Source organism: Mastomys coucha, unplaced genomic scaffold, assembly GCF_008632895.1.
Source record: "Mastomys coucha isolate ucsf_1 unplaced genomic scaffold, UCSF_Mcou_1 pScaffold6, whole genome shotgun sequence".
NCBI lineage: Eukaryota > Metazoa > Chordata > Mammalia > Rodentia > Muridae > Mastomys > Mastomys coucha.
In genome coordinates, this window is record NW_022196912.1 from 117516678 (window position 1) to 117527344 (window position 10667).

Sequence of the window (10667 nt, forward strand, 5' to 3'; positions counted from 1 at the left end):
TGTGTGTGTGTGTGTGTGTGTGTATGTGTGTGTGTGTATTCGAGAGAAAAAAGTCTACCTGCCTCATTTTCCAGGAACATACACCTTACAGAAATGTACATGCTGGCTGCAGGGCTTACCTTGGGGTCATAAGCTTGCCCCACCTATCAATTGTTTCTCGATTAAGTGCAGCGATGACAGTGTCCATATGGCCCTGGTCTGGAAGAATGAAGAAAGTAGTTCCATTTCCCACATAGTTCATCTGTATCAACTGGCAGGGGATCTCTGAATCATGAAAGTAACCAATGCGGCCTGACTGGACCATCATGGGCACCTTCACTGTGCTTGTGTCGTTCACTTGGAAGTCCTCCTCTCTAGTATTTTCTGGGCTGAAGGGAAGTTCCCATGTGCCTGGAAAGATGTGAGGGAGAAGAGATGGAGTGTGTATTGATTATTAGGTTTGTAGACCTGCAAATTAAAAATAATTCTTGGACACCCTCTTCTGGGGCAGCAGATCATCAACTCTTCCTGCCGAAACCAGCTATGCAGCTTGCCTGCAGTGTGCCAGGAATAGCCCCAGATTTCCAGAGATGTGATGATCCCCAGGGACTTAATGCCTGTTCTGTAGGCAACTGAGTGGAGCTCAGCAGGAAGCTGGGCTGTTCTTTTCCCTGCCTCTCTGAACGCTGAGGATTAGCTATGCTTGATCCTGGCTACCAAAGGCAGGAGTGTGATGAGGGAAAAGGGAAGAGAAAAAAACGGCCTTGAGCCTTGAATTTAGGGTAGGTCTCACTTAAGCTAGACACCTGCCTGGGCCTCTGGGTCAGAAGGTGGCCTCAGCGCTGAGAATTCTGGTGGTTCTAGAATTCAAGCTGTGAACTCAAGTCTCTGGTAAGAAGAGAGAAGGGCTGGTTTTGGGGGAAATGAACCACCTCGACAGTGTGGTCAATTCCTGGAGGAGGCTCATACCTCTGTCACTTGGAAAGAGGGCAGGCCATGAGGCTTCCTGTGTATAGAGTCAGGATACAGTATGCCTTCAGGTTCACAGTCCCCTCTCACCTTCAGCTGGTGGGGTCACGATCCAGCCTGTGTGCTTGCAGTAGTACTGGTCAGTTCTGACAGAATGGCGCTCCTTAGAATGAGTCAAGGTTTGTCTGATTGCAGCACCTCCCCCTCAGCCTTTTCTGTCAGGCGCTAGCTCCTAGCAGTGTGACCCGTTCTGTTTTCCTGACTTCCATAGTTGTCAGATAACAAATGCATACGGCCACTCATCTGCCATAATTTGTCACAGCACTATATTGGGAGGCTTACATGGGCTTTGGTGGAGGCAAGATGCTCAAGGACAGGAGAGGAATTTGATATAGTCAACGTTGGGGGTCGAGCTTAGGGGGGAGAGAGGGACGGAGGGGGAGAGAGAGAGAGAGAGAGAGAGAGAGAGAGAGAGAGAGAGAGAGAGGGGGAGAGAGAGGAAGGAAGAGGAAGAGGGAAGGAGGAAGAGAGAGAGAGAAGGAGGGAGGGAGGGAGAGAGAAAGAGAAAGAGAGGGAGGGAAAGAGAAAGAGAGAGGGAGAGGGAGAGGGAGGGAGAGGGAAGGAGGGAGAGAGAGAAAATGAATGTGTGTGTATGTGTGTGAAGTGTGTATATGTGTTTGTAGATCAGTGTTGTGTGTGTGTACTGTGTTGGTTTTTGGTAGGTGTGCACATGTGTGTTTGTGGGTATGTTTGTACATTTGTACCTGATGTGTGTGTATGTGTGTGTGTGTGTGTGTGTGTGAGAGAGAGAGAGAGAGAGAGAGAGAGAGAGAGAGAGGGAGAGAGGGAGAGAGGGAGAGAGAGAGGGAGAGAGAGAGAGAGCTTGCTGTGTACTGAGATCTTAGAGGAAGAAAAGAACTGAGACTCAACTATTGAGAAGACAGAAAAAGTAGAATATTCTAGACCAAGGCTTTCAACCTTGGTACTCTGAATATTTAGGGGGTGGGGTGCTTGTGTATTCGTGTGTGTTCTCTGTATATGTTTGTTTGTGTGTGCATATGTCTGCTCTGAGTGTTTGTATGTATGTGTATTTGTGCACATTTTGATTAGCATTGTGAGTGACATGTTCAGCAGCCTTCCTGTCCACATCACTGGTTCATCGTATCTCACCCCTAGTTGTGACATAAAAAACTGTTCCCCAAGGTTGCCTAATGCTCCTGGGAAAGTGGGAGCATCTTCCCCTGTGAACCTGTGCTATACAAGAATTACAGATCTGATACTCTGGGATGAAGTGCCTCCAAAGTGACATGAGATTGATGGAGGGGCATGCAGTGATGATGCCTTCTGGGCTTTCCTGTAGAGGTTTTGTTCCAGGAGGTCAGTCATAAGTTCTGGAATCTATCGTTTTAACAGCTCTCTCAAGAAGTGTTCAAGAACAGTACGGTGAATATCCGAGTTCCAACCTGGTAGAAACTGGCATCTGTTAGGGGGCAGGGCCTGGTCAGAGATGGCTGAGAACTCTAGGCCCTTTTGAGTGGGATGGCTTTGGGGGCTCTAGAGAGATCTATGGTGGAGTGGAACTTAGGATGGTAAGGAGGGGAGAGCAATACCTTTGAGGAAGATGTAGTTGACCAGGATGAGGGTGGCTGGATTATCCATGTCTGAGACCACGTGCTCAATTCTCCCCTGGGTCTTATTCTTGATATGCCTGTTGATCTGTTGGCTGGCTTTTGTCCAGTCCTCGAAAGGGATGGTCAAGGCCTCTGACTCATAATAGTGTTTGATGTCTGCTAAGAAGGAGTCCTTTAGCTTCAGGTTCTGGAGGAGGAATATGGCATTGCCCATGTTCATCTCCAAGCCAGGGTCAGACTGCTGGAGAAGGTAATTGAGGTACTGGAAGCTCTGGTGGATCTCAGCTTCAGATGTCTCTGTGAGGTTGAAGCCCAGGCTCTGGAGAAACTGGGTAGAACCCCAGGTGCTTAGGGACAGCATGGCCAGGGCCATAGAGATGCTCACTGGGGAGATTAAGGTGTTCTTGGTAGAATTCAGGGCCACTAGGCGTTGGTACAAGTTGAAGGCAAAGTCAACATTGGTAGGAGCCAGATCTCGGTGAGAACTTGAATCCTCATCAGTGACAGCCTGGGCAGTCCAGAGGCCACTGGTGCAGAGACAGAAGAGACAGGTATACAGGGCAAGCGACATTGTTCTGGTTGACCAGGCCCTGCCAAATCAACAGTGTTTGTTAGGCGCTATGGCAGTCACACAGTCAGGGGCACACGGCACTGAGAATGAAACACCCATTTTGTCCCCATCCTTCCTCCACACAGGCTGTGACCCAGGCAATCACACCAGAGCCCTGGGCATCAGGATCCTCATTTGAAGAGGTGTTTTACTCAGTGTGGTTGCTAAGTGCCTAACACACCCCGGAGCATTTTGCTTATATTCTCATACAAGTTTAAAAATAAAAACCTCAAAATAGACTTTATTAACTTGTCTGTAGGTAGCCAGAAACTCAGATAGGTTAAAGTACCTATACAAGTCATATATTCAACATGTAAGAAAAACAAGCAAACAAACAAATATGGTCAACCAAAGATCTATATCTGACTAAGCTTTCCTTCAAAGCTGAGGGCTTGCTAAACCACACTCAGTGTGTACATTACTAAACTCGGCAAAATGGATTTCCTTTGGATTCCAGATCAGAAGGAAAAGTCACTGGACATCAACTGGAAGCTGACGGAGGGATAAAGTTAGCTGCCAAAGGGCAGTGTGCAGACAGTTGGCAAGCTGGGGGCCACTGAGATTTTTACTGTGCAAACCCACCCACCTTTTTACATTCTATGTGATTTTTAAAAGCCTTGATGTTGACTTGTTGATGGTCTCTGTGTTAATCACTGTCTACGGCAAAAAAGAAGTTTCTGTGATACACCTTTTCAGGGAAGACTTGAGAGTTGCACTAATCTGAGTAAAACTAGGCTCTCCATTGATGGCGTGTGGGGGAGAGAATCAGCTCTCTTTAGTAATGCCACTCATGCTTCAGTAGTTGGCCCTACTCCTGTGCACATACTGGCTACCCGAAGCAGCCTCAGTATCTTTTTTTTTTTTTTAAGAGGACATGAAGCTGGGAAGGATGTAGGACATAGGAGAGTCGGACCTGGAGGAGAGGCAATGGCGAGCAGATTTGGCCAGAACACACATTGCTGTATGCAATTTTCAGACAACAACAACAAAATGAGCCATGGATCAAAATTAGACAATAGTGTTTCCGGAGTTACCCAATCCAGAAAGACAGCATCTCTGACTGAAGTGAGATCGGGACAGGACACTGCTGCACAGGAGCCGAGTTTACAGGAGTTCCCCATTGCCCCCGTGAGACTCACCCTCACTGATGCGGGCTGGAGGTCCTCACGACCCAGTCTTTCTTATGTTGGACTGACTGCCATCTGGCTGCAGCATGGCTGAGCGTCACAGGTCTCCCCCCCTCCCCCACATCACATTCTTACTCTGTTGCAAGCCAGGTCAGAGGTTAGGGCAGGACAGGGCAGGGCAGGGCAGGCAGGGCAGGCAGGGCAGGGCACAACAGTTCCTCAGTGTTGGCTGAGCTCTGTCCTGGCCTGAGACCTGGAGATAAAGATGGCCCTCCTCTGACTCTAGCCCATGTGGCTCCACTCTAGGCCCATCCCTCCCTTTTCTCCCCTGGCTCATTCCCTCTTGGCCTTTGTTACTGCTTCTAGGAAGCCTTTCTTCTCCCCTTCTCTCTACCTCCATCCTTGCTGGTTTCATCTTGGTTTCAGCACTGGGTCATACCTGCCTATGAATCCCCTTTGGGAAAGGACCCCAGTCAACAGTAGGCTAAGCCTTCTTTCCCTTCCTGCTGTTTATGGGTGCTAACTGTGTGTGTCACTCTCCCTGTGTCAAACCTACAGGCTGGAGAGTAAATTCCCCTGCCTCAGAAGACTGTTGTGAATGCCTGGTGTGGCTGTCATCAGTGCACGATTTATGCAGACCCACTTCATGAATCCTGAACCTCATTGTAGAGATGGGACAGCAGAGCTGGGTGAAGCAGAGCTTCTGAGTAGGACGGGATGCACATCCTCAGATTCATACCTCTTGCTTTCTCTACTGAAAACTACACGGCCAGCAAGGTGACTCTTTAAGGCCAGCCTACCAAAAAAGGCTAAGGGACATGTGTTTCTTTCTAGAAATATCTTCCTTGCCACTCCTCTCTGAAGTGCCTTGGATCCAGTAGGGATTTAGGCATCATGGCACTTGGTATGATGCAGAGAGAAGCAGGTCCTTCTCCTTCCAGCTGTTATCACCCTCACTCTACGTTACCAAGTTACTATGGCAGGGGGTGTTGGCATCTGTGCACTACAAACCCTACCCAATAGTGCTACCTGGCACTAATCCATCTCAGCTCTGAGATTCCCTCCCCTTCCTGGATGCTAATAAGACTCCACCTAGCAACGGGTGGCAAGAAAACATAGCCCCAGCTCTTAGTGGCAGCCTCCTGCAAGGTAAGAAGCCCAGGGGAAATCAAACCCCAGTGGCTGAGCCACACACAGACTGTGGGATCCGAGAAGTCCTCCACATGGTCGCCTCATGCCACAGCTAGCTATGCTCATGTTCATCTATTAAAAATTTCAAGCAAGCAGGCACAGCTGTGTTCTGGAGTGCAACAGATGTAGGGGCAGGGATGCTGGCAGGAGCAAGAGGCACAGAGTACTCTCAGGGGTGACTCACGTCTGCTGTGGGCTCCAGCTGTTCCTTCTGGCTCTGCTTTGCTGCCGAGATCCTAGCACATGTACAGTAAGGCTTCGGGGAGACTCCCCACTAAATCTTGTTTGCTGGTGTCTTGCTGGTTAATGGTTAGAGGAGGTGGGCAGTGGCCTTCACCGTTTGGTAGTTCCCACCCTCCAAGCATCAACCAATGGCAAGCTTGATAGAAAGTGAGGCTAAACACAGAAATTCTACAAATTAACTCGACACTGTATTCTGTCCCCTGAAGTTTTATTTTTAATATCAAAGTGTGGCTGGAGCTGTGTCAGGGTTCATGGTTGCCCTGTGCCATCTGGCAGGGGATTCACTGATGTCATTGATAAGCACCCTTGCTTGGATTCTGTGAGGAGCCAGGTGCCTTGGCACCAGGAGGGGAAGAATCAGGCAAGGGTGGGGGAAACAGAGATGCATGAATGAATATGTGTGACCATCCAAGGACTTTCCCTGGCTTATCTCAGGCCTCCCAATGATTCATTGAGCAGACTGCTACCATCTCCCTTCTTTATGAGACTGACTCAACCTAGTTTTGTTTTTAATTGGATTTTTCTGTTGTCACCAGGGATTGAACCCAAGACCTTATGCATGCTGGTCAAGGGCTCTGCCACTGAGCTCTATACTTTAGCAGTGTATCTCTTTTTAAATAAGGAAACTAAGAAGGGCTGGAGATGGGGTGAGCTGCCCTGCAACCATTTCCCTCCTGAAGTCCAGCCCTCTTCCTCCCACCCATGTGTTTATCCCCCAGATCACTTTTGTTGCAGGAGGCATACATCTAAGAAATACTATTTGTGTTTGTTTGCTTTTCTTCCTAAATAGGATTTCTAAAGAGTGGAAAGGGCTGCAGGGTCTCCAGTCAACTACTATAACTTTATTCTCCTCCTCCTCTCATTCCATAGTACTCCCACATTCATTCTGTTACAGTGGGGACAAGAGTCTTCGGGAGCCTTAGCTGATGCAATCTCATGGATCTCACAGGCTAACACCAAAGGGAAAATTTATGTACGTATGTGTGTATGTATGTATGTATGTATGTATGTATGTATGTATGTATGCATGGCCTCAGAGTTTCTTACAGTCCCTCGGAGGACTGTGGACAGAACTATTTGTCTGTCCCTGCACTGACCACAGGGTCCAAGGGCATGTGCCTCAGTGAATACACACCATGAGCCCTGAGCCCTGTGCCCCAAACCCTGAGCCTGGAGCATCGAGCCCCAGGCCCCAAGCCAAGCCCAGAGCCCTGTGCTTGATTGACAGTAGCATCACTTCCAACCAAGGATGAAGGATGCTGCTCCCATGGGAAATAAGAAAGGTTAGAGGTCATGCCTGGAAGTTTGGGCAGTCCGGTTTTGTTAATAACTGTTGCCCTTTTCAGGCTTTCTATTTCGTAAGCCAACTTTGGACTTTATAACCGAGGATTTATTTCATTTTGATTTGTAGATTGAATATTATTCATAGTTAGCTGAGTGTCGTGGTGTGCTCCTTTAATCCCGGCACTGGGAAGGCAGAGTCAGGTGCATGATATCATGGTGTGCACTCCAACAGGCCTGAGCCACCCTGCTTCCACAGGCTGGTGTTTGCAGCCCACACAGCCTGTCTCCTAGGTGGACTTTGCTCATTTCCTCTGGCTTTTCTTAGTAGACATTCCCTATTCCTGACATCTTCTGTATCCTGGGATATCCACTGGTGCTCAAATGCTACATCCACAGTTCATGACATTATTACCCATCCCAGAGGCTCTCTTGGGGGGATTTGTCCCCCTGCATGCAGTTCTGCTCCCTGGCCTGCCGTAAAAATGTGTGCCTAAATGAACTTGTAACTCTTGTACTCTCCATATCTGTAAAGCCAGTACCGTGTGGATGATGTGAGGATCAGCAGATGGAAAGAATCACGAAAGACTCGAGAAGTCAACAGAGAACTCACAGCGCTCAGGAAACTCCTGAAAGTTACAAGATTCACAAGGCCCCTCTTCAAGGTTAAATAACTGGTAACAACTACTGGGTAGAGGAGACTCTTCCACAGGCTGAACACCCTGCAGGTCATGCCAGGACCTCCAATGAGTCTTTGTGTGTGTGTATGTGTGTGTGTGTGTGTGTGTGTGTGTGTGTGTGTGTGTGTGTGTGACCCACCATGCATGCTAGTGTAAGAGCTTTATTGATGTGGGTGATTTGAGTCACCCCCTCTCCTGTGAGAAGGCCCAGTAACCTTACTAGTTCACTAAGTGAGATTTGCTTGGGATCTTTTCTTGGGTCTGTCCTTAGGAAAAGTCCCACAACAGCAGTGCTCTTTGGAATTTCATGTTCAGAAAAACTGGGCACAGGCCTTGCCTGGCACGGGCAAGATCATGCCAAGTCAAAGGCTACAGTGATCAGTTTTCAGAGAAGTCATTTGGCTGGCCTTCCCCAACCGGGCTATTTACTCAAGAAGTCATGAGCTATGTTGGCAAATACAGATGTCAACCAGTGCCATTGGTCAGTGTGTGGGTGACATAGGGGGGCTGGGTGCTCTCCAGGGGGCTTCCAATGCTTCTCTTAAATCCTGAATTGAGAATTTTGAACATGGGTTGGGGTGTCACTGACACTAAGATCTCTCTTTTGGGTCATGAGACCCACCTATGTCCTCTCCTGTTGGTCATAGCCACCGGGGCCAGCTATCCTTATTTTGGGGCAGATGCTGAACCAGGTACTCCTCAAGCCTCTATCAGCCCTCATTATTGTGGGCAGGCCACTTATTTTGCTTTAGTTTCCACAGCTTTCCTAATGAGGGGTCTGAGTCTATTCAGTCACCTTCGTCTTCCTTCTCCCTTCATACCTTGAGTTCAGCTTTACTCTTCATCCAGTGGCATGCAGCTCACTGAGCTGACTGCTATGCCTGGCACAAGCTCCCAGCTCTGCTGTTGGATGTGTGTTGACTGACTGGATTATCTTTTCAAGAACCCTATGGGGTAGATGTATTTCATCCAGGGAGATGTAACAGGAGTAAGAGCTTGGATTCAAATCCAGATGTCTCACTTCAGTGGTCCCTAGGATCACTGCAGTCCCCAGAACCTCTCCTGAATATCATGAAAGTTAGCACAGGTTAGCACATTAAAAGAGCATGGGATAGTGTTGCCATATTGTAACTTTACTTACCATGGATGCCAGTGAGTGTTGCTACCTCCACTGGGCATTTGGGAAACTGACAGAGGTGTCAGACAAATTTCCTAAGAAACTTACGCCAGGCAAATGGACTATGAAATGAATTTGAAACCATATACCATAGCCAGAGCCCATGCTCCTCTCACTAACCTCTACTGTCCTGTCTTTGTTCAGTGATCTTTTGCTATGCCTCACACTGGAGCAAAAGTCATGGCAGTCCAGGTTTTAGCCATTGGAACTTTATGGACCACATCTGGTGTCGGAGTCTGAAGGAGGATGTTGAGCTGGGGTAGACTGGTTATGTGATTGCCTGTCATTTGTTCAGATGTGTCCCATGAACTCACAAGTTAGCAGTGGCCCAAGAAAGTTCCAGAAACACGAGGTAAAGGAGACAGAATGTGCTGGGGCCCTCATCTCTCTTGAGGGAAACTGCTCTGCCTGGAGCTCTCTCATGATCGAGATCAATGACCTTGAATAAGTTGCCTGAATTCTCTGAGGCTCAGTGTATTTGTTTGTTTCCAATTTCTGTAATGAAATACTAACAGCTGGTAAACTTTAAAAAGAAAAAAAATGTTAATTTACTTCACAGTTGTGGAGGCTCCAGGGCAGTGCTCTGCAGCCTTCCTCATGCTGCTGCCCTCACGCTGTGGTGACCCCAACCATAAAATTATTTCGTTGCTACTTCATAACTATTTTTCTATTGCTATGAATCATATTGTAAATAATTTTGAAGATAGAGGTCATGGCCCACAGGTTGAGAATGGCTTCTCTAGGGAGGGCATTTCAAGGTCATCATCTTGGCCCTGGTAAGAATCTCGGTGTGGATGATATCACAATGGTCAGATCACTCACAGGTGTGAGAGATCACAAAGCAAGAGAAGCAGCCAGAAAGCAACTGGGAAACCAAATAAGGCCCAACAAGACCTACACTAACCCCTTATTGGAGAACAACCTCAATTAACTAAAAATTTCTCCTTAGGCCTTATCTGTTAGAAGTCATATTACCTCCATACCAAATCCCAAACTTAGACAACAAATCATAACTTTTAGCTTTTTAAAACATTGTTGTATTGTGATGTGATGTGTGTGTGTTCTGCGTGTGTGCATACACATATGCTAGACCATATATGGAGCCCAGAAGTTGACATTAAAATACCTTTCTTAATTAATTCTCTGTTTTTGCTGTGATTAAACTGAAATTTTGATATACAGGCATGGTGGCATGTGTCTTTAAATCCCAGCCATCAAGACACAGAGGCAGGCAGTTAGTTCTCTGTAAGGCCAAGGCCAGCTAGGGATAAACAGTGAGACAGAATATCTTCTTCCTTCCTCTCATCCTTCACATGAGAGAGAGGAGGACAAGTGGGGGGAGGGAGGGAGGAGGGAGAGTCACAGAAACACAGAGACACACAGAGGGACAGACAGAAACAGAGACAGTCAGAAAGTCACAGAGACATACACACAGACAGACACACCACACACACACACACACAGAGAGAGAAAGAGAGTAAGATATATATATATATATATATATATATATATATATATATAGAGAGAGAGAGAGAGAGAGAGAGAGAGAGAGAGAGAAACAGATGCCTTGGGAGATGCATAATGAGTCAATTTCTAGTAAAGACAACTAGACTCAGACAACCAATGCCTGGGAGGCACTTTAGAGATCATAAGGACAACTGAGTAAGCTGTTTCCATCTTGGCCAACCATCTTGGGTCCTATGTGATACATCCTGGAGGGTTATGGTGATAGGGGTTTCTGGAACTGTTAGAAGAGAGAAGAAGTAGAGCCATGGTGAT

At 47.4% G+C, this 10667-nt stretch overlaps 1 protein-coding gene across 2 annotated transcripts in view; it reads right to left on the reverse strand.

Annotated features, from left to right (window-relative positions):
- Serpina6 (serpin family A member 6) overlaps window positions 1–5917 on the reverse strand; it is a 10584-nt gene extending 4667 nt beyond the window's left edge. The window contains exons 1-3 of one of the 2 annotated variants that reach the window (XM_031356079.1): window positions 5692–5917; window positions 2559–3169; window positions 120–390 (exon numbers count right to left, since the gene is read on the reverse strand). In XM_031356079.1, the coding sequence (XP_031211939.1) occupies window positions 120–390; window positions 2559–3150 (863 nt within the window). In that variant the 5' untranslated portion in view covers window positions 3151–3169; window positions 5692–5917. Of the gene's footprint in view, window positions 1–119; window positions 391–2558; window positions 3170–4328; window positions 4414–5691 lie in introns of those variants that run through there. The other variant, XM_031356080.1, reaches the window with a different exon arrangement.
- Between the last annotated feature and the right edge of the window lie 4750 nt (window positions 5918–10667).